This window comes from Oncorhynchus kisutch, linkage group LG8 (genome assembly GCF_002021735.2).
Source record: "Oncorhynchus kisutch isolate 150728-3 linkage group LG8, Okis_V2, whole genome shotgun sequence".
Lineage (NCBI taxonomy): Eukaryota > Metazoa > Chordata > Actinopteri > Salmoniformes > Salmonidae > Oncorhynchus > Oncorhynchus kisutch.
In genome coordinates, this window is record NC_034181.2 from 64,186,187 (window position 1) to 64,210,599 (window position 24,413).

Below are 24,413 nucleotides of genomic sequence, written 5' to 3' on the forward strand. Positions count from 1 at the left end.
TTTTACCTTTATTTAACTTGTCCTTCAGTTCAAGAACAAATTCTTATTTTCAATGATGGCCTAGGAACAGTGGGTTAACTGCCTGTTCCACTAGGCTACCCTGCCTCCCCATGAGGAAATGGCCAGAGATCCAGAGATTGGTCAGTGTTTTGTCTCAAACATAATCTAGCCGTCACCTCCGGTGCTTAATGTCCCTCTCAGTGTGTGTAATATGCATCAGAACAGTGTTTCTTAGTGCATTTTATTATGGCATTTTTTTAAACCACCCTCACATTCAGTAATAAGATCTATTCCTCTTCTAATTCCTTAAAATGTATCCTTAATCCTGTCTCCTCATTGTCACTGTGTGTGGGTAGAGGTGGTATATGTGGGCACCACCCAGCCATACCACCTGCCGGTTGGCATGCTCTTCATGATGGCCCAGAAGAATGTGCTATGTGAGAAGTCTATGGCCATGAACCTCAGAGGGGTGTAAGAGCTGATGGCCTCTGCTAAGACAAACAAAGTATTTCTCATGGAGGTAATACGAACTGTTACACCTGTGTCATTATGACCACGTTACATACCCAACCAATGTTTCAACAGCACGCAGGTGAAGGCCGTCCCGTGTGAGTGTCTGTGTGTAACCATAGTGCTCTCCCTCTTCCGCCTCCTCATTCTCCTCTCTTGATGCTCCAGTCAGTGTGGACCCGCTTCTTCTGAGCCTCTCTGGAGATTGAGTGCCTGCTGTCTCGGGGAGAAGTGGGAGAGGTGAAGATTGTAAAGGCAGACTGGTGCTTTACCTACTGGGGATATCCTACTAGTGCTTAGCTATTGGGGATATCCTACTAGTCTTTAGTTATTGGGGATATCCTACTAGTGCTTAGCTATTGGGGATATCCTACTAGTGCTTAGTTATTGGGGATATCCTACTAGTGCTTAGCTATTGGGGATATCCTACTAGTCTTTAGTTATTGGGGATATCCTACTAGTGCTTAGCTATTGGGGATATCCTACTAGTGCTTTAGTTATTGGGGATATCCTACTAGTCCTTTACCTATTGGGGATATCCTACTAGTCCTTTAGTTATTGGGGATATCCTACTAGTCTTTAGTTATTGGGGATATCCTACTAGTGCTTAGCTATTGGGGATATCCTACTAATGCTTACCTATTGGGGATATCCTACTAGTCTTTAGTTATTGGGGATATCCTACTAGTGCTTAGCTATTGGGGATATCCTACTAGTGCTTTAGTTATTGGGGATATCCTACTAGTCCTTTACCTATTGGGGATATCCTACTAGTCCTTTACCTATTGGGGATATCCTACTAGTCCTTTACCTATTGGGGATATCCTACTAGTCCTTTAGTTATTGGGGATATCCTACTAGTCCTTTAGTTATTGGGGATATCTTACTAGTCCTTTAGTTATTGGGGATATCCTACTAGTCCTTTAGTTATTGGGGATATCCTACTAGTCCTTTAGTTATTGGGGATATCCTACTAGTCCTTTAGTTATTGGAGATATCCTACTAGTCCTTTAGTTATTGGGGATATCCTACTAGTCCTTTAGTTATTGGGGATATCCTACTAGTCCTTTAGTTATTGGGGATATCCTACTAGTCCTTTAGTTATTGGGGATATCCTACTAGTCCTTTAGTTATTGGGGATATCCTACTAGTCCTTTAGTTATTGGGGAAATCCTACTAGTCTTTAGTTATTGAGGATATCCTACTAGTCTTTTACCTATTGGGGATATCCTACTAGTGCTTTAGTTATTGGGGATATCCTACTAGTCTTTTACCTATTGGGGATATCCTACTAGTCTTTACCTATTGGGGATATCCTACTAGTGCTTTAGTTATTGGGGATATCCTACTAGTCCTTTAGTTATTTGGGATATCCTACTAGTGCTTTAGTTATTGGGGATATCCTACTAGTCCTTTAGTTATTGGGGATATCCTACTAGTGCTTTAGTTATTGGGGATATCCTACTAGTCCTTTAGTTATTGGGGATATCCTACTAGTGCTTTAGTTATTGGGGATATCCTACTAGTCCTTTAGTTATTGGGGATATCCTACTAGTCCTTTAGTTATTGGGGATATCCTACTAGTCCTTTAGTTATTGGGGATATCCTACTAGTGCTTTAGTTATTGGGGATATCCTACTAGTCCTTAAGTTATTGGGGAAATCCTACTAGTGCTTTAGTTATTGGGGATATCCTACTAGTGCTTTAGTTATTGGGGATATCCTACTAGTCCTTCAGTTATTGGGGATATCCTGCTAGTCCTTTAGTTATGGGGGATATCCTACTAGTCCTTTAGTTATTGGGGATATCCTACTAGTCCTTTAGTTATGGGGGATATCCTACTAGTGCTTTAGTTATGGGGGATATCCTACTAGTCCTTTAGTTATGGGGGATATCCTACTAGTCTTTAGTTATTCTTTTGTTTTTTCTTGGTCAATTATTCCCCATGTATGTGTGCAACACGGATTGCCTTTCAACTTGCTCCCCGCCTTCCCTAAATGTTGAAGCAGTTACAGACTCATGTCTTGTTTACTCAGTATAAATTCACAAGGTGGCAGCAAACCATCTGAAATGCCCTTGACATGTCTCTCTGACATCCAGCTTGCTCAAGACTTTGTAATGTTTCCCGAGACTACTCCACAGACAAAACAAATCACTGGAAAATTCAACAATGGGCCTTTTCATGAAATAATACAAATATATATTTGTGTGGAGAGAGAATATTTGTGAGATGATTTGCACACCACCCCAACATAACCATAGATGGAGCAGTCTCTATTGCACTCCACACTGCCCTTCCCCACCTGGACAAAAGGAACACTTGTGAGAATGCTGTTCATTGACTACAGCTCAGAGTTCAACACCATAGTGCCATCCAAGTTCATCACTAAGGTAAGGAGCTTGGGACTATACACCTCCCTCTGCAACTGGATCCTGGACTTCCCCCAGGTGGTGAGGGTAGGCAACAACACATCCACCACACTGTCCCATCCTATGTTCCCTGTTCACCCACGACTGCATGGCCGCGCACAACCCCATCATTAAGTTTGCCGGTGGTAGGCCTAATCCCTGACAACGATGAGTAGTGTGGTGCCAGGTCAACAACCTTTCCCTCAACGTGGGCAAGACAAAGGAGCTTATCTTGGACTACAGGAAACGGTGGGCCAGACACACCCCCATTCACATAGATGGGGCTCTTGTGGAGCGGGATGAGAGCTTCAAGTTCCTCTGTGCCCAAACACACCAACAATTGTGAACAGGGCACGACAACACCTCTTCACCCTCAGAAGGCTGAAAAGTTTTGGCATGGGCCCTCAGATCCACCATTGAGAGCATCTTAACTGGCTGTATCACCGCTTGGTATGGCAACTGCTCAGCCTTCAACTAAGTTGCTACAGAGGATACTGCTCACAGCACATTTAAGTGGCCCTTTGTCCCGAGCACAAGTTGCATCTGTAAAGATCATGCAGTTTAATCAGTTTCTTGATATGCCACACCTGCCTGGTGGATGGATTATCATGGCAAAGGAGGAATGCGAACATATTTGTGCACGAGAAATAAGCTGTGTGTATGGACCAAAACATTGAGTATATTTTCATTTAGCAAATATTTTTTTACTCTACATTGCTCAATAAAGTCTATACCGGTTGTATTAAGTGCATGTGACATTTTATTTGAGTACCTCAGAGGACAGTTGTACCCATCTTGGCAGTGCTTACATCACAAGACATCTGCAACGATGGCGCTTGGCAAACTGTTAGAACGACGTAGTCGGTCAGACTCAACCTCTGGCGATTCTCTTGTATGTGGCCTGAAGGAGAGCCCCAGGATATCCCAGGCACTGTGCTCCTGGCTGAGGTGATGGGTCAGACACACAGGCAGGTGGGGGTGGTTTACAGCCAGGACTGCCAGTGACAAACCGCTTTCTTACCTCTGTTCAATAAAATTACCCACTGAAATTGGCTTCAAGTACAGTCATTAACTTTCCCTAATAGCATAGATTCTATGGAGTCCTTGAAGTATTAAGACCACATTAATCAAATGAACTGAGGCACATGTGGAGTGTAAATTCTATGTACTGTAGTGTTAACAGTTCGTCAGTGGTGAGTAGCTCCAACACAGCAAAAGAGGCAAGCCGTTCTGAGATGGCATAGCTGGGTTTAAGACTGCCGTAATAACATGACAGGAACAAGACAGGTGCTCGTCTCTTTTAATGATTGAAATCCAGTCAGTCATGAAGGACAACTCATTACACCAGTTAACATTGTTAGACCTTACACCCTACCATCACAATCAAAGAAGCAGTTGGACATTTAGACACATACACACTAGATCACCTACAGGAACAAGAGAGCAGGTGCAGGAGGAATGAAGAGGTTGTGGGGGGGCATGTCCAACTCATCCCTTTATCCACCCCCCAGTGCCCTCTGAAAGACGCTCAAAGTACTGAATTCATACAGCACTAATTTGAGAGAACCATGTAGCAGCCTACATACAGTGGTTCATAAGTGCCAACTTAGTTATATGACCAAAATACAAATAAATGTGAGGCTAAGAATACTTCAACACACAAAACAAAAACTGTAGTCAAACTAACATGGACACCCAATACATTATAGGATTTCTTTATGTTAGACAAAATATATGTGGTATTGGATGCCCAGAATCTAAATTCACCTTTCACAAAAGTATAACAGAATGTAACATTGTCTACAGTAGATTGAGAGTGTAAATAAAGCAAGTATACAATGCACAATGTAAATACAGACAACAATACAAGGAGCTGTTTGGGAGAAGAGTTTAAATGACAGGGTCATAAAAAGCTGTTCGCTTCGGGCCGCCGCCATTTTGTTCGCGTTATAGGAATGGGAGTGTGTGTTTTGTTTACAAGTTACAGTACAGCAGGTGTGCCCCGCCTCCTCCTCAAAACAGAAGCACCCGGGATGCGCAGATCGATAGCTCTGCAACCTAGCCTTTCAGTCTGGTTTGAATGTAAGAGTCATACATGGTTTTGTTTGTGTGAATAAATACAGACGTTTCTGGTGGGCGCATACAGATACCCTGGAGATTGGGGTACAGGGGGAGCACAGAACACCTACATGAGGGGAACCCTGGAGAGGAGTGGATTGTCGTGGGGAGGAGATTTCCTATTGGTCAAGTCACCACCAGGTGTTTGTTTCAGTGAGTTTAAACTGTTGTGGGATGTACAAGTCAGCCCTGGTGATGGAAGAGGGGGTGGTGAGCAGAGGGACAAGGGGAAGACAGTGGAGGGGTGAGAAGGGGAAAGGAGGGTAGTCATAATTCAAGGAACCACAACCACACGCATGGTGTTAGTGTAGCCAGAGCCTGGGCGCCAACCGGTCAGGACGATCACCACATCTCCCTCCTTGAAGAACCCTCGCTCCTTTCCTGAGAAACAAAGAGCACAGTTGTCAACACCATACCAGGTCCAGCATCGGCAATACCAGAGCAAGAAATGATCCAGAGTCAGAGAATGGTACTTGGAGACAGAAACTAGGCTACAACACTGACCTGACAAATCTTTGGGCAGATTGAGTTCAATATTACATTTGGAATGTTTAAAAATGAACATTTGAGACAGCCATTAATGAAGCAATTATACAATCAATTTGACTTGGGTAAAAACAATCCAACTACATCACGGTAATCATTTATGTGAATAGTAAAATCTATTGACACTGTATATCAAGATGTAACCTAGGCCTACTCACTTGATGCTTTGGGTTGAGCTTCTTTTGGCTGATTTCAGTTTGTCTCCTGGGGCTACAGGTGATGGCTTCCCTTCGGGACTTTATTGTACTGATCAACATTTGCAACGTAACAGCACTCTCCTTTTAAATGTGCAAGCTGTTTCTAAGACCGTCATTCATGAGGCACATGCAGTTACTTCGGCGGGGGAGTCGTGATGGAAAGATGATTAACCCAGTGAACGTTGTGACAGCTTTGAAAAAGGCATATTTTGCATATGATCACAAACAAAGTTCTAGGGTAGTGAATTGATTTTAACTGACGCTGTAAGCTAGCAAGGAAAGTTAGTATCGGTGTGCATCGTTCCCTTTCAAGACAATTCGATACACGGGCTCCGATAAGTTTAGTTTCAAACTTCTTCTGTATGATGCGAGGAATGAATTGATGGTGTGATATGACACACTAACATTTGTTGCATACACACACATTTTCCATTGTAAATTACAATATGCTGCTAATGGAGCTGGGCTTCTGAACTGGATCTGTCAGAGTTGACTCAAATGCATGCAGTGAAAAACAAACCTAAAACCAAGAAATTAAATATAAAACAGAATTTGAAGAAACTAAAAATATTTTAGGGGCCCCCTTAGTGATTTATTAACCATTAAACTAGGTGGTTCAAGCCCTGAATGCTGATTGGCTGACAGCCGTATACCACAGGTATGACAAAAACTTGTCTTTCCTGCTCTAATTACACTGGAAACCAGTTTATAATAGCAAGGCATCTCAAGGGTTTGTGATAAATGGCCAATATACCACGGCTAAGGGCCGTGTCCAGGCACTCCGCCGTGCATAAGAACAGCCCTTAGCCGTGGAGTCTTGGCCATATAACACACCTCCTCGGGCCTTATTGCTTCATTATTTTACCAGGTATATTGACAGAAAACAGCACAATATTTTCTCTTCAACACTAATGACACGAAAGAGTTGCAGGGGAGAGGATTAGTGTGCCCATTTGAAACGTAATATATATATTTTTCATGCTACAAAAGGTTGGAGACCCAGTGGTTTAGACTGGAAGCTGACGGACTGACCAAGCTTTTCTTCTGGTGAACACTAAATATCATAGATGTCCAGTTGATCTTACATCTCATGAAGAGAGATATAATGGCTGCAGACTCTCACCCATTTCCATGGCGAAGTTGACCCTGAGGTCGACGTCCTCGGCCCAGACGTCGTGGGCAGGCTTGTTGTAGAAGACGGGGAAGATCCCGCGATACAGGTGGGCCTGGCGGGCGGTCTGGCCGTTACGGGTCACAGCAATGATGGGGGCGCGGGGCCTGTACCTGGAGATCAGGTGGGCTGACCTGCACACAGACAACACAGCTCAGACTCCTTCAGCCAAGGACACACCCAAGGCCTGCTGACATTTCAGATATGGGAATGGCAGCAGATATAGCTTAAACAAAACCTACACAAAATCTAGAAAGGGGGTAGATTTAAAACTTAAAATTCATTTCTGAAATATTAGGAAAATTATTTGATTAGTGGAGGACCTACTATAGTACAATAAATATGCATTTATGTCAATGGGAGACATCAACAAATATGGCTACACTAAGTCTAAGGATGTCTCAATGTGAACATTAAACAAGCCAGTCAAAATTAACATTTCATCCTGTCGGTTCTGTTGGGGGTTACAAAGACAGTCACTCTAGACTGGTCAAACAAAGTCATCACAATGAGAGTTAAAAATAGTTAGGAAAATGTCACGGTTGAGCAGTCAAAAAGGGTCAGCGGATGTGAGAGTGAACATAACTCAATAACGACTGTGGAACCTTCTACCCTGAAAAACTGTATGGCTCTACCAATGCAGGTGTTCCCAATATTGTTGAGGATTCTTCATGAATAGTGTTCTACTTGTATTTATCATCTACAGATCTGTCTACAGAGTGGCCTCTGTTAGAACAACCCATAACACTCCCCCACCCTTCTACAGCTCATATTACTGTCTCCACCCACCCTGGAACACTCCACCCACAGAGGGGGGGGGGGGGGGGGGGGGAGACACACCATGCAACCGTTCCCCACCAATCTAATGTAGGGGAACAGGATGTTAAGGGTCAGAGTTGCATGTTCTGTAAGTCCCTGATCGGTTGCTGCCCGTCCCTCTCCTCCCAGTCTTCCTCCTACCTGCCCGTCCCTCTCCTCCCAGTCTTCCTCCTACCTGCCCGTCCCTCTCCTCCCAGTCTTCCTCCTACCTGCCCGTCCCTCTCCTCCCAGTCTTCCTCCTACCTGCCCGTCCCTCTCCTCCCAGTCTTCCTCCTACCTGCCCGTCCCTCTCCTCCCAGTCTTCCTCCTACCTGCCCGTCCCTCTCCTCCCAGTCTTCCTCCTACCTGCCCGTCCCTCTCCTCCCAGTCTTCCTCCTACTGCCGTCCCTTCTGCCCGTCCCTCTCCTCCCAGTCTTCCTCCTACCTGCCCGTCTTTGTGTACGACGAGGGCGCTAGCACAGCACTTGAATGAGGACTCCACTGCGCCACGGCCTCAGAGGGGTCCCGGGTCAGGTGGGTGGCAGCTCCTCAAACAGCTGTCTGTGAAAGGTGGCTGCCTCAGCCTCCCGAGCAATCTGAGTGCGAGGGTGGGCCCGGGGCACGAGGGTTACACTCAGTCACACCACCACGAGGCGTGCCTTGCACCTGAGAGGCATGGCAAACGCCCATCTACTCCTGGTCCAGTTCATTTACGGAGTTGTGGATGTAACCACTAAAACATTGGCTGTCGATCAGAGGCACTACCAGATATAGACTCTTCTTATAATGAGTCAACTTTCAGTGATCTCCAGTTTGTTGTGACCGTAAGGACCTGTAAACGCGTGCCATGCCCTTTCATTCAGTCCCGGTCTCTCCCTACTCTGGCTTCTCACAAACCTCCTGAGTCCCTCCCAAACAGCCGTGCTACATCTACCTGCCTACCTTCCAGAGTTAGTAAGCACAATGAACGCAGAGGACAAGATCTTAAAGGAGGCCTCCACGGCTCCGATGGCGATCGCCTCGGCCGGGTCGGTGGAGTGTGGTGCGGCGCGCCGCAGGTCCTCGAACACCTGCCGATGGAACATGGCTGCTTCTGCCTCGCGAGCGATCTGGCACAGGCAAGATGTAGCAGACAGACAGGGAGAACACCAGACAGACAGATATAAGGAAAGGGTGATAGGAGACGAGGGTAGGACGTTAAGGTGAAAGGAATAGGAGATGAGGTAGGCAGAGGGAAAGGAGAGAAATGTAGGTTTAGTCAGAGTGCAGTTTAGTGAGACAAGAACAAAACACGTTAAAAACACAGCCAATGGGCCACTGCAGCCAGTCCATGTAGCTATGGCATCTAACACCGCAACACATTACAGCATTAGAACACAAACTGCTTTTATGATTCTATGGTAATTATATCGTTAGAATTACATTCTGATACTACATACCACCCAAACTGACTGCTCATTCAAACTAGTTAGCTGGTTAGAGGTTATGAGATGGGCAGATGAATAGTCAACTGGTGTTATAACATGCATGCTTTGTACAGTCACATGTGAAGAGATCGTAGAACAGGAAATTAAAAGAAGAAAGCTTCCAAAGTCCAATAAAAAAAACTAAGGGAAAACATTCAAAGACCGTAAAAGAGAAGTTGTTAAGAGGCAGAGTTAGTCTGAGCCTAATGTCAGTCCTTGTGTAGGACAGTGCTTTCAGTTAACTCAATGCATTCTTAGAGGCGAAAACAGGTTTAAGAGTGTGAAGGACATGGTGCTGCAGTGAAGTCATAGGCAGCTGCTCAAGGACTGCTGAGTCACACCTGCTTGCATCCAGAGAGGAGTTCAGCAGCTGAACTAGAGTCAGCTGTTAAAGGCCTGAGTAGAAGGAAATGAGGGCAGCGTCAGCCAGATTCTCCACCCATGTCCTACATTCTGTACTATTAAAACCTAGTGAGCAAACCATTATGGATAATTACAACATTATGACTCAATATAACACCGTCTGAATCCAGATTGCTTTGCTGACCCTGACAAACATCACATAAGACATAAAAACATGATAAGTGTAAGTGGAAATGAATGGGACGTCATCAGCAACATGACTTCCAGTAGCCCTGAACCTGCTGTTGATAGGTCTATAAGGTGTAGGTCAGGACCGGTGGAAGTCCGGGGCTGATGACACCCAGACTGAAGGACAGTACTGGAGGGTAACTGTAGGGGGCAATGTCTCACCATGTGCTGTGTGCGGACAGCCTCCAGTGGGTAGTCTCCCTTGGCGGTCTCTCCACTCAGCATGATGCAGTCAGCTCCATCCAGCACGGCATTGGCCACGTCACTGCCCTCAGCACGGGTGGGCCTGGGCTTCTTGATCATGCTCTCTAACATCTGTGGGAAGCACAGGGGTTCACAATGTCAGGCTACCAACAGTGAAATAACACACAACCTTTCACATCACAACAAACTGTAGCATGCCTGTGGAAATAGAAATGTCTCCTGTGATTTATTTTTTTAAAGGTATCACAACTAAACTGACCTGTGTGGCGCAGGTGATTGGCTTGCCGGCTCTGTTGCAGCGGCCAATCATCATCTTCTGGGCCAGGAACACCTTCTCTGTGGGGATCTCAATTCCCAGGTCTCCACGGGCAACCATGATGCCATCACTGGCTTCCATGATTTCGTCAAACCTGGACAGGGGACGGGAAACCGGATTCAGATGTACTAGTCGGATTTAACATTCCTAACGTGTTTACAAACTATGATAAGACATACTGTATGCCATTTATTCTAATGTCAATTGAGTGACGGAACGTAAGGATTTTGGGCACAGGCAAGTCGAGCACAATTTCTACTAGTCAAGGATAAATAAATTAAAAAATAATTTAAAAAAATCAGCTTGTATTTCTGTGCATTTAATGCGATCACACAGACCTGCGAACTCCTTCGTGGTTCTCCAGCTTGCTGATGATCTTGATGTTCTTGCCCTTCTCTCCCAGCACCTTCCTGACGGCGTGCACATCGGCTGCTTTACGGATGAAAGAGGCAAACACCATGTCCACTCCCTGCTCCACGCCGAAGGTCAGGTCAGAGATGTCCTTGTCAGAGACAGCAGGCAGGTCCACAGCAGCACCAGGCAGGTTCACACCCTTCTTACTGCCCAGGGTCCCTCCATTCTCAATCTCACACATCAGGTAGTCCTCACCTGGGGACACACATTGAAGAGGAGACAGCGTTAACATCTCCAGGCTATAAAGAATAGGAAGCTCCATCTGGCCATCCTCTAACCACCCAAAGGTTCAGTAAGTGAGGGGATTCTAGGGCTCATAGATCCGCAAACGAATTTTCTCTAGTCTATTCAGCTCTTAAGTGGGAGCCAGAGATGAACTCACCGATCTCCTTGACCTGGAGGGACACGAGTCCATCGTCGATGTAGATCTTGCTGCCCAGCTCCACCACCCTGGTGATGTTCTTGTAGTCCAGCCACAGATTGTCTTCATCACAGTTCTCCTGATAGGCATCATCCAGGGTCAACTTGATCATGTTGCCCTTCTTCAGCTCCACCTCAGACGTGCCACTCTGACACACAGGACCATGGATGAGTCTCAATAGGAATCACAACTATGGGGGGGGGTGTTCAACCACTCAATGAAGTAAAAGGAGTTTGAAATTTACCATACCAATCTCAAGCTTGAAGTAGTCCAAAATATGCAGTAAATGTAAACCTTGTATATTTGATGTTGAAGGTGGCTTATGAAATTTGCAATTCCACTAAAATTTTTGGCTTGATTTTGCCTTAAAAAAAAAAAAGGAACACCTACAAAATGTCTATTAACTATAATCCTAATTTCCTGTTGCTGCAGTATTATTTTCCTGCTGTAGCAAACTGGCTCAAATTAAGATCCTACATCTGTACTCAATATTTTGTACAACAAAGTGTGTAGTAAACATTGGAAAGGGCCTCCAGTGCTGGGAACATGGTAGTTGGTTGTTTCTACTCACTCCCTTGATAAGTCCAGTCCTGATCTCAGGTCCCTTGGTGTCCAGAGCGATGGCCACGGGGCGGTAGTGGATGCTGCCTGCCTCAAAGCTCTCACAGGCCTCACGCACATTCTTAAAGGTCTCACCGTGGTACTGTGGAACAGAATAGAATTTTTAAAACATTTTCTATAAAAGGAAATTATTTTTTGAACAGGCTTTTAACAAACACTAAAGCAACAACGCACCAGACAGACATTGATATTTTATTTCAGTGATGAAGTGAGATGGCCCAGGCATGGGAAAACTCAGAGGGTGGACACCTAGTGTAGGTGTAAAGAGTCACACAACTGAGCATAAATCAGCTGACAACATCAGGGCATAAACGTGAGAAATATGACCACAATCAAGGACATGGTCTAGACAACTGTTACCAGTAGGTCAAACATCTAGCTACCCTCTGTATAGTTTAAAATAATAGAAATGATAAAACCACTGCCCACAAAATTTAAGCTCACAAATCAAACAAGGAAAACCACTTAACACCAACCAAATCTGGTGAATTTAAACTCTTTCTAATGCTGTTAACGGCATGTCTCAACTCTCAATGAGAGATGCAGCCATGTCAGTAGCGCAAGTCACAGATCAAGTGGCGCTTGTAGTCCTCCATTTAGGAAATCACCTCACAATTCAAATGTTTCAGTTTAGACAGAATCTTCATTTGACTTTGCTGCCTAGTGTGCTAGCTAGGAAGTGGGTCTACAGTTTCTTTAAATTTGCCATGACAAAAAGGCTTGTGGAAAAAGCAACTCCCTCACGAGCCTCATCATTGAAGGTATAGTTTGCCAAAAGAACACTTTATCCACTTGACTATAGAAAGTAGAGTTGATAATCCACATCATGAATACCTCTTCTCAGAAAGATAGAGAAAAGCAAGTTAGAGTTCAGTGATTTAAAATATTTGTTTATATTCAGCAGAACTTTAATTCACCAGACACTATGGCTGGTTCATCAAAAAGTTGATTTCATACCCCCATGTTGGAGTGAAAGACAATTCAATTTACAGCATGTGCAAGTGTAAAACCAAATACATTTTGGACAAGTAACCATAATCTTCAGGCATGTGAAAACTGCTCCCAACTTGCCAGATTGGCAAGTACCCATGAGAGCTTAATGTCAACCCCTGATTTATGCCTAGTCCCTATTCAGATTAGGCACCATAGTGCAATACCCTTCAATTGTAAACACGTGGGGTTAACATGAAACCTTGTCCAGGTCATACTGTCTGAATATTTACTCAAGAGAACAGTTTACAAAGAGTTAAATATGCTACTACAACCTGCCTGTTCACATGTACATCACAACTACACTAATGGTATTGAGTGGCAGTGCTAGCACTACCCTTGGAGACAGCTGCCCCAGATGGCTCATGCCATTTCTCCATCTGGGTAACGTAACTTGAGCTTTACCTAAGCACTTAATTGGTAGGTAATCACACAGGGCTTCATTTCCATTCACTCCTTCCCAGTTATACTGCACTTCTGTTACTGTATCACCACAAACAGCCTTGGCATCAAAGTGAGCCAATAGTGCAGTGCCAAATTACACCAAGATAACTACATTCCAGCATATACTTAAGAGCAGCTAGTCAGACGAAGCCAGGTCTAGTTTCAGCAAGAGGAAATGTAATTTCATGAAGCTATAAATAAAGACGTGGAAGTGCCCTTCCTAACATTTTGATAAGCCTCCATGACACAGCCAGTAGAGGGCCAGGAGACAGGTGAGTGGCTCAGGCCCCATGCCTGAGTGTAGCAGGTTAAGACAGAGGAAGCGTCTTTGGCCTGGTAAGTGACCTCTACTGAACAGGGAATTGAAGCAGGTGACAGTGTGACGAGTGGGAGTGACGCAACCGGTTGCTCCAGGCCTGCACCCTGGGTGGGGTGATAAAGCTACAAGAGGAAGGCACAGATTAAGAATTTAGTGGCACAAGCTACCCCAGGTAAGGTTTCCACTGCTCCATCTCACAGTTTAGGGCCTACCTTTGGAGTTGTCTGGTCAGGATCACCCTTGAACTGCACACCCTGGTTGGCACCTAGAACATCTCATATTCAAATGAGATCTGATGGTAGCCGATACTTTGCAAAGCAGCATGTCTAACAGACTATGACGACATTGGAGCAGGGAAGTGGTCAAGGTAACGTTTTAGTGAGCTGCGCGCCAATCATGTCCATGCCGCGACAAAAAGAGAAGCTAGCTGTTCTATTGCTAAACAAGAGAGGAACGTTCTTAGACAACTGCCATAAATATGCTTGCCCTACGGATAATCCCACGCTTTCAAAGTCTGTTGAAGATGACGAGTTCCCCTCTTTAACCGGTTACTCCGTGGAAACCTCCACCCTCCAAAAAACCCAACAGGGACTGACAGCTTGGCTACCCTGTCCCTACTCATCAACTCCAGGTGTGACGCCATTGAGAAAATGGTAGGCGCAAACACCATGGTAATCGAAGGCTGGAAAAAGACTGGAATTTGCGTGTGGTAAAATCAAGGATGTGAAAATTAGTGGCTACAGTTAGAGTGTGGAAAAGGTGGAACAGAATAACAATGTCTACCATAAATGTCACTGATCTGCAGTAATACACAAGATGGATCCTGAGACTACTTCATGCCCGAGGTGGAGAATGAGGATGTGCGACGCTATCCGTATCTGCCAAGAAGTTACACCTGCAGAGAAGAACAAAGTCGGTGATACCGTCAGCGTTGAGCATCGGCAAGAGGCAACAGCAAAACGATTCAAGACCAAGGGGAAATCATCCTCAACTGCCAGATTCTACAGGGATGCTGTCTGGAAAACCGTTCCTTCAGAACCATGGTCTGCATGTCGAAAAGCATCTCAGCCTGGAGGACATAAAAATGAGGAACAAGTTGTGGCCAACGATCAAGAAAGCACAAAATGAGCGAAATGCTGCCTACGTCGGAGGACGAGGCTTCATCAGTTTGGAAATCCATATTCCATTTTCCTTGTAATGACTACCTAACAAGCCTTGGGTGACAATTTCCCAGACTACTCAGTTAAACTCAATTTGAGTTTTCCCCCCCTTGTATGACCAGATGGCTGCCTATTTTGTTTAAACTCAAGGACTGAAAGTAGTTTATTTTTTATGCATACAGATCTGCTCTGACTTACTTTACACTGTTATTGTTCTACGTAGTTATTAATACTTATTTGTACGTGAGAAAGGTCTCATGTACACACAGCACCATTCTTTTACTTAGTTATAAGGAATTCTTATCACTATATAAGATCCCTGTAACACCTTAAGATCTTGAAATTGTTTTAGATGCCATTCCCTCAGGTGTTGCTTTATTATTCAGGAACGTGTCAAGACCTGACCCTCAGAACCTACCTTCCATTAACCCTGTTGACTCATCAGTAGGAAAAATGTATTTTTCCCTTTTTGGGCCATTCAACAGAGCTATACAAACATTGTTTCAGCAAGATGTTGCATCTATACCTTATGTCATACCTTTTTGGAAGAGTTTTATTCATAATATCTGTTGGAAAAAAGTTTGAATCATGCCACACACCTACTTAGGAACTTCATTAATTTTGTTATTTTCTAAATATTACCCTGCCAACCACTATATGAAGAAGTTGAAGAAAAACACCATTAGAAAAAGGCACAATTTGAATTAATCACCCAAAACAGTGTTGCATCTTTTTGGCATTGTCTCCATGTAAGGAATCTGTTAAGATATCAATAGATTTATAATTGAACACATGAAGATTTCACACTATTATGGAGAGATGTATTGCATGGATTCTTTACCTACAATAGAAATAAGTTGAAACACATTCTTTTGACCAAATTTCATATTCAAAACGTAAATTTACACACATTCTTACAAAAAGAAATTGAACTATATTTTAAGACAATTAAATACTCTAACAAAAAAAGCTGTTACAATTATAATTCTATGCATGTCCCTTAAGGTCCTTGTAATGTGATATTGTACCCCCTAGCCCAATTGTCATGTGATATAACACACACAATGTATTGATTTATTGTTAAAAAATAATTATACCTTGGTGCAGCTAAACTTGATTTAAAGCTCATCAAAACAGACTGGGTTTGTGCTATTCAGTAGAACTGGGAATTGCCAGGGCATCGCGATATGATCACAATACTTTGGTGCCGATACGATATGCATCATGATCCATTACTGTGATTTTATTGCAATTCAATGTTTAAAAAACACATTGCTCACCATATGTCTGCTGCAGAGGGACAAGTGGGCGCAATGAGAAACCTGTTTTGATCAGTCATGGAAATAAATACTGAAAAGAAATTTGCTCCCCATTTAAAAAAAGCTATGAATTAAAAATACTGACGTTTGTGCAGTTTCAGCCAAATAGTGCAAAAATAGAGAGTCAAACCAATACATAGTGAAAATAATATCATGATATGTAACTATTGACCCCCCCCCCCTCCCCTCACTACTATTCAGATATAAAGTTTAGGTCTGGATCCAGTCTGATCATCCTCCACTGCAGCAGTCTAGACATGCTAGGGAACCCACCTCGTGAGATCCATGGGAGAAGTTCATGCGAGCGATGTTCATCCCAGACTTGATCATCTCCTTCAGCATGTCCACAGAGCGGGAGACTGGCCCTGTTATGACAGATAAGGGTTAGAGGTCAGGTTTAAACATCAGTACACACAGTGTGATGTCATACAGTAGGTATTTCACAGCATCATCCTATAGTAGAGGGTCTTCGATGTAAAAAAAAAATTGTATAGGCCTACAGACATTTGAAAGCTAGCATCCATTGTGTGTGGCGATATACCGCATACCGGGGTATTTGGAAATAGCTAAGGGATGGTTTTTCAATACTGTTGAAACCATTAAATATTTGTAGCTACTTTAAGTAAATACATGCAGTCAATTTGTGATTTAGAATTTCACCTGCACCTTAATTTTTTCATTATGAAACTCAGAAGTCCCCAGTCACATGGTGTTTACAAGCACACAACAAGACAGTAGCTTCGCGAGTCGGTCACTGTTGGGCAGCACACGCCAGGTGATCTAGTTACAGTATGGAACTACTAAAAGTTTGCCATCTAGATATCTTCTAACTATTAAGTTAATGTGCTAAAAGCTATGCAGTTGTGCATTTGGTTTACTAATTTAGTAGCTAGTTATCCCATCTTCAGCTAGATGGCTGTCTGTCCTCCAAATAGTTTAGGTCAGACATTTGGCAATGCATTCGTTAGCATTTTCTATGGGATTTTACATATACCTGTTAGCATTGCTAACCTTCGAATTACAGAAGCTCAGTTGAGTTTGAAAATAGCAGCCCTTGTGTTCAGTGGCAGTATTACTGAATATCCCAGATGGCACAAGGTCAGTATGAAGGTAAGACCATCTGGATACCGCCCTAGCCTAGCGTGTGTGTAGCCACTGACCAATAGTGCAGATGATGCCAGTGTTGCGGGCGGTGGTGGGCTCAGAGTCGATGTCCAGCAGGCACAGGTGCTCCAGGAATGTGTCAGCCATGGCAGCGCCGAGCTGCTGCGTCTGGACGAAGGCGGAGCCCATGTCTTGAGACTTTGAACCAGGCATGATGGCAGATTTTGAAGTCCTGGAGGAGGAGAGAGACGAGGTAATATGAAGGGCATACTACTAAGACAGTAAGGTGCTAACGGTTCACTCAATTCAGTGTCGCCAATCTCGGGCATTATCAGGTTATGGACTGGACTGCCACATTAAACACAGAGGACCACACTGGTTCATGAAACCATCAACTTTAGATCCACCAGTCTACAACACTGCATAGCCTCAGGAATTAGCACGCAACAGCTTATTGGAGGCAGTGTGTGGCTTTGTATCAACTGACATCTGTGCAAGTAACAGTTTGTTTGTGGAATGAGGAACCCATTCAAAAGAGGACTACATCTGAAAAAGTGTGATTGAAACTCTTCCCTGCTGGTTCTCAGGCTGCACCATAGACAATAAAGACATGGGCCTAAATACAATTGATCTATAATATAGCCTGGGCTACAGTAACATTCCACAGCATTCTTTCACTGAGAAGCACATTGAGCTGTTTGCAAGTCATGGCAACCGCAGCCCTGACTGGCACAGTGCTTTCATTACTTCCTCCGACCCAGGACAGATCACTTTCAACATGGTTCAATACAGAGCTGTTGAAAACAAGGGGACATTTTGCGAAGGACTGCATGAAACCCAATAGGTTACTTCATAGCACCATAAAGTTCTCTTGCTCAAGAGTCAAAACAATTCCCTTTTCTAGTGTCCGTCTTTACAGTATAACAAAACAGGCTCTTTGTACAGGTACTGTAGGTCAGGCCAAATTATCCATGGCTTTAGGGCAAGCTAAAAAAGTCAATGAGGTAGCTCTGTGTAAGGTGGAGCGTCGCTACTTTGAGTGTGTGTGTGGAGTCCCGAGGCAACTCTGCAAGCTGCGACAGGGGCTCTGTTGCCATGGTTGTGTTGTAACCCAGGAATGTGGCAATAGATAGCGAACTTAGCACAGACAGAAGGTATGCATGACAAGGGGGATCCCTGGAGGGCTGCCCTGGATACAAGACAGGGTTACCAAACTGGACTAGCTTAAACACTAACCAGTGAAGAGTTGACTTTCACCCAGTGTAAATGATAGAGTAACACTCACATGAACACGCTTACTGATTGCATCAAGGTGGAGCTTCTAGGAAATACTAAGCTTTCTAATAGGCTACATCTGTTAGTCTACAGACCTCTAAGACACTACTTAAAAACAGATGAGAATCTGCAGGATGCATAGGGATGTTATCTTCCTCAGTAGCCCTGCTTACTGCAAAGCACAACCACATATTTCCCCTCAAAATTACTCACCTAGCTTGAATTAGCAGAGGCTAAATTTGTTAGCCTAACATTTGCATTACCCAATGTATTCTGCACCCCAAAACCGCCTTGTTCTCATTCATTTGGCTACAGATTCTCCTCTCTGCAAGTACGCCATTTCAGCAGAGTTGGGAATTGCCTGGAACCTTAGGATATTATCACGATCCTATATGTATTGCGAGTCGATACTGTGATTTTCTTGCGATTCAATGTTCGAAACATATTGCTCACCATATGCCAGCTGCAGAGGGACGAGAGACCCATATGAAAATAAGCGCTCAATCATGGGAAAAAAAAAGCTATGAAAACAAATTGGCTCCCTATTTAAAAAGGATGGAGAACAGGCTATGAAGGAAAAAAAATACTGGAGTTTCGGTGCAGGTACAGTCAGCTAGCACAAAAATAATATTGCGATATTGTCAAAATGATATATTGTCAAAAATAATATCCTGATGTAACTATCGACCCCCCCCCCCCCCCCCCCACTACTATTTAGAGCATGCTACCCTATAGAACCAGGCCTACACACAGCTCATCTCCTTCAGTGTGTAAATGAATCGTGACAGGAACCTGCCACACAGCAGCAGTAAAACCAATAGGCAGCAGCTCAGTGACAGAGCCTCAAAGGCAGCAGCCTTGTGTTATACGTGAGCACGGTCACATCCTGCTCTCTAGACTCCCAACTGCGTACACAGTAGGGGCTAGCCCCCAGACAGAGGCTACTGAACAGAAATCATACAATGTCTCATCTCAAATGAAGCCTAGATTCTTATCCCTGGAAAACACTATTTATAGCAGCCTGCAGGAAGCCTAACAGTGATTTTATTTGGGGGGGGGGGGGGTGAGACATGTGATGGGCTGGTTATGTAACCAGCAACAAACTAAAAAGGAGGTTGCAGATATCAAGTTCAACATTTGCACATTGAAAACAGTTCCGTAGGCTACAAAATGCATACAGTGGCACTATATAGCGCAATTGCTTTTTATATGGTCACTTTGATTTTATTCCCATGAAATCAACAGGGACTAGTTTGGAACTATCCTACAGCCTCTGGTAGAGTCCTGACATGACCCAGCTATGCTTCCTCAGGAAACCCTCCCTACCCTGTGACTAACACAGCTAGGCTGATGGATCACCAAAAGATGCTCTACAGTCCAAGGCCATGCCAGGCCAATCTGAGCCACCATTCATTTGCCTGTGACAAAGATGTAAAGGGTTGACCTGGGGCCAGTGACTCACACCAGTAAGACATGCATCTGGGTCACTTAGGTTTAACTTTAGAGCTGCTCTGCTGCTATCAATCCTCTCCAAACCCTTCCAACAGCACTGCTCACTGGAACCAAATATGCTTCCCCGCTCTCCATGCCTACGTACTGCCCCTCACCCTCGCTTTCACTCAAATTCACACACTGCGATGTCTCCACTGCCTTACAGATGACAACCTAGGAGCAGCCATGATGACACTTACATAGCCTATAAACCTACACTGGTGACCTCGAGAAGCCTAGCTCTCCCCCTGCGCTACATTGAGTCAGTCTTGTCATTCAGCTATGTGACATACCAGTAGACCTTCCTGTTCCTCCTGTGGACGTACAAGGACGTAGCTGCTACAGACCTCCAGAGGATGTCCAGCCTGTGTGACCCCCCCGGTCCCCACTGAGCGCAGCAGGAACAGCAGCAGAGCTAACCGGACAGGCAGGAACTCCTGGTAGAGTGACTTGCCTGCCTACGCAGGGCTCAGGAATAAATCCTCTTCAGCGAGGATAACATGCTGCAGTACACAGTCCAGGTTTCTGCATCCATGGAGCAGGCTGCGTGCCCTGATACTGCGGCTATAAATGAGACAGTGTGCTGTGGTAAACGATGTTGGCAGCACTAGGTCATATCACCCATAGGGTTCTAAAATGGTGGATGTATATTCTAATAATAAACACAGGGTAAGTCTGTGTAGAAAACAAAGTGCTAGCCTGGGATTAGTGCATTGCATCATGCTGCAATTGGGTGGCAGTAGTCATACATCACTGGTCGGGTGACACCGTTGCATTCTGTGCTGCATTGCATTACACAGCAGAAAGTATCCATGTTCTGCTGTGCTGCTGACTAGCATTACACAGCACCTGTAGCCACTATGCTAGTCATAGCCAAGAGCAGGAGGCAAGGCTACCACTATGCATGACAGGCTGCATGGAAGTGGCACCAGCTACAGCAGGACTATGCAGAAAAACAGATGCAGTCACTGTAGGCCTACACCCCAAAACACTATATTTCTTCTTACTCAACTCTCAATAGCAGTTGAGTAGGAGACCGGGAGTATGCCATGCAAAATAGTGAGTCAGTTGGAGTTTTCAACCTGGGGATTCTAAGTAGTTATTCACCTCATTGAGAACAAACTTCAGAGGAAGAGGTGCCTAGTCAGTCATTCTCCCTGTGCACCGTTAGGGGCTATTGCATGATATTTAACACTGTGGAAAGTGACACCATAGTGGGAGTATTTAAGACATTTACTGTGGGGCCTGCAGCCTACGTGCTCCCACCCCAGTACTCTGGCTATGCAGACTGCCAGATAATGTATACTTCAGTACCCTATAACCTAGGCCTCTCACACCCCTACGAGATGCACTATGTTGGGACATAGTATAGCCCAGCCCCTCCTGCCCCACTGATAACACAAGATTCCTCACCTACTGAGAAGTGCTCCTATGCCCTAGCACACCAAAATAGAAACCGGCTCCCTCAAGTGACCTGGCTGATGCTGTGTAAAGTATAGGGCCAGGGTGGCTTGTATTTCCTCCTACACAGGGCTCTGGGCCAGAAGAATCTGTTACATAACAATGGCTGAGAATCTCAGGAATAGTCCTAACCAGACTTAAGAGGAGCACTAAACCTTAATGTGAAGCCTAAATTAGTTCTGAGACTAAGCATACATTGGATATGAAATTTGCTAATTGTTCAAGGTAATCTAGACAGGCTTCATCAAAAAAAATCAAATAATCAAATAATGGAAGGCCTACATGACCATTTGATTTGGGAGCTGGGAGACATGGAACTGACCAAGTTCAGGGTTTGATGGAGGCTAACTGATAGAACGAGCTATAGTATTGATGCATGACTAGTCAATAAACAGGCACTGCAGTGGAGGTTTTCTAGAAGGTTGCACTGACTCCCCCCTCCTCCCAGTTTCAACAAAGCCAATCCATTGTGATATATTTAGGGCCATATAAAAATTAGTTTTTTTGTCTGCGTCCACCGTATCACGGATTTTATAGGGCCCTATAGTTTGACATGTCAGTGAGGCCACACTACTGCAGTAAAGGTGCTTGTTGTAGACTTATTTCTAACAAAAGGACACCAGACCACTGCAAGTCACAGTGCGAATAACCGTTTTGTTCAGGAGGCTGGGTGGTATCTGATGAATTAACCGGTAGTTTTAATAATAAGATGGTAACATGAGAATGGTCGCAGTCATCAATTTGCAGTACAATCCATCCACTGATGCGCCACAGGGCACGTTTCCATCTCTGCGTCACATTTTCACGGATTTTAAGATATTGCGAAGAGAAACTGGCCAATGGAATTCCAAGTTCATCGGTCAACCACACCCACCACGCAAGACAAGACACACGCACTTGTATTTTACAATTCTCCCCGCTTTAAAATACATGTTTTAGACTGATACCATGTTAGTTCACGACAAATAACATCCCTCAGAAAAAGTCATTAAGTAGTAAGTTCCTGTATGAATAGTTAACTTGAGAAAGCTGCATGACACGGAGTTAGTCACTGACAAACGACACCATTCTTTGTATGACTACAACACCACATGGTTTGCGGTTTTAAGATGGTTCAAAGTGACCACTACTACTACCTCTTACTATCTAGACAGTTTTCTTTCGGGAATACATCCATTGCCTGGACTATGCCACTAAAGAAACCAGCTGGCAACACAGAATGAGACCGTCAAAAATGTATAAAATGGCCATTTGGTGACAGAAGTCCTGCAAAACAAACGTACATCATGTCATTAGCTAGCTATCTTGTGACGAGACTCACCTTACTTCGATGAACAACTGCTAGACTGACGTATTTCTCTTACACCCAGCTGCTCAAGGTGATCTCCCAAACTCAACCGGAACTATGTTTTTGTCCGATCCATCACGTATCCATCCGCGATAAAGAAGTAAGTCGCTATTCAAATGATATAATGCATTCAATCGAGATATATGGTTTCAATAATTCATACATATTTAGAATGTATTTATGTATGATTTCCGATGTATTCTTTGAAGAAGAAAAAAACACCCGGTAACCTAGGGCTTGGAACTATAAACCAAGGGAAAGTTTACATAAAGGAACATAAATGAAAGTGCGGTGATGCGATACCGCTGATGTCCAATCAGGAACCTGAGAAGTATCTCTGAAGCATGGGGCAGACATGTGACTCAAGGATGCGGTATAATTTCTTGAACATCGGATTGGGTACCATAGGGTCTTATATTCAATTACCTGTATTTCAGTGACACTATGCTCAATCTCACTGTATAGTCAATAATTGCATAAATGTATGCCCATCATGGTGGTTGGAGATGTGAAAATCCCAGGAAAGACACACCAAAAGATGCACGTACATCCTCGAAGCCGCAGTGCCTCATGGGATGCACCATGACTGAACGGTTATATTATTGTGTAAGTAACAAATATGTAAGAAAATGATTGTATCTCACTCTCAAACAAATCAGTACTTCTCTCCTTTCCAGTCTCCACTCCTCTCACCCACACACATAGTATCTGATGATGATGACGACGATATTTGACATAATTGTAGTTACATCACAATATTATTTATCATGCAAGGCAAGTTCCACAACATGTCACTTTTTCAGTTCATTCAGGGAATTCAGAGGTGTCTGTCAGCAGCACCAATATAACCACAGATAAAAGAAGGAGCCAGTATCTTTGGTATAACAGTTGAGAATGAGATCATTTATAATCAACAGCTCCCTCTAGTGTTCATTAGGAAGAAGAGCTTAGCTGAGGCTTAGCTTACTGTGGCTAAACTACAGTTGAATATTCTTTCCCCCAGCACAAACCTTTGATAGTTTCCCTCTAACATTTTCTCTTACTTTTATATCATGCAATATATTTTTGGTAAGGTAGTTATATAAACAAAAACCCTTTCACTCAATCTGAATTGTTGAATTCCTACTCAACTCAACCTCTTATCACAGATGGGAGAGAGACTACATGTCCCGTCTAACCCTTATCAAGCCAAGTTAGAGGCAAATTCCTACCTGCTGTCACTGTTGAAGTGTTCTAACTGTAGGGGTTGTCTACATGTCATCATGTACAGCATTCAGTCCTGGCATGTAACCCCTCCCTCTCTGTCCCCTCCTACAGTAGTCCTCACCTGATCTCAACGGTAACGTTGCTGCAGCTGCTGCCACTGCCCATGTTGGCTTCTCCCTGGCCCCAGCCAGACTCTGGCTGTGTCCTGCACTCTGCTCTGCTCCCTCAGACCAATGGACACCTGCCCAGGTGAGGGACATTCCCTCCAACCCAATCACCTGGCCACACTGGCAAAGCCCCCACCTGTCACAGGGCATTATCGTCTCACACACCACAGCCATGAGGTACAGTGAGATAGCCCTCACCCTGGTGAAATCCTCAGTCAAATCCTATAGATGTATAGATATTAGATGAGAGCTGTTATGATATATTCATATTTTGATTTGTGAAAATATATGTTGTCTGACTATGATGATAGTTTATTTACATATAATGTCAAATCTTCAAGTTTTTA

At 44.1% G+C, this 24,413-nt stretch overlaps 1 protein-coding gene across 4 annotated transcripts; it reads right to left on the reverse strand.

Moving 5' to 3' along the window:
* Positions 1–4,205: 4,205 nt before the first annotated feature.
* On the reverse strand, positions 4,206–24,131 carry LOC109895426 (pyruvate kinase PKM-like). 4 transcript variants are annotated; one of them, XM_031830828.1, is made up of 11 exons: positions 24,021–24,131; positions 17,175–17,350; positions 16,288–16,379; positions 11,733–11,864; positions 11,123–11,309; positions 10,665–10,935; positions 10,270–10,420; positions 9,969–10,121; positions 8,692–8,858; positions 6,904–7,085; positions 4,206–5,418 (listed from the first exon to the last, which is right to left on the reverse strand). In XM_031830828.1, exons 1-11 carry the CDS (start codon positions 24,062–24,064, stop codon positions 5,312–5,314), a joined length of 1,662 nt encoding a protein of 553 aa, XP_031686688.1. In that variant the 5' UTR covers positions 24,065–24,131; the 3' UTR covers positions 4,206–5,311. The 4 variants fall into 4 exon arrangements, with proteins under 4 accessions (XP_031686688.1, XP_020344676.1, XP_031686689.1 ...); XM_020489087.2 differs by lacking the exon at positions 24,021–24,131 and adding an exon at positions 22,667–22,950; XM_031830829.1 differs by lacking the exon at positions 24,021–24,131 and adding an exon at positions 22,629–22,674 and having other exon boundaries at positions 4,274–5,418.
* Positions 24,132–24,413: the final 282 nt, after the last annotated feature.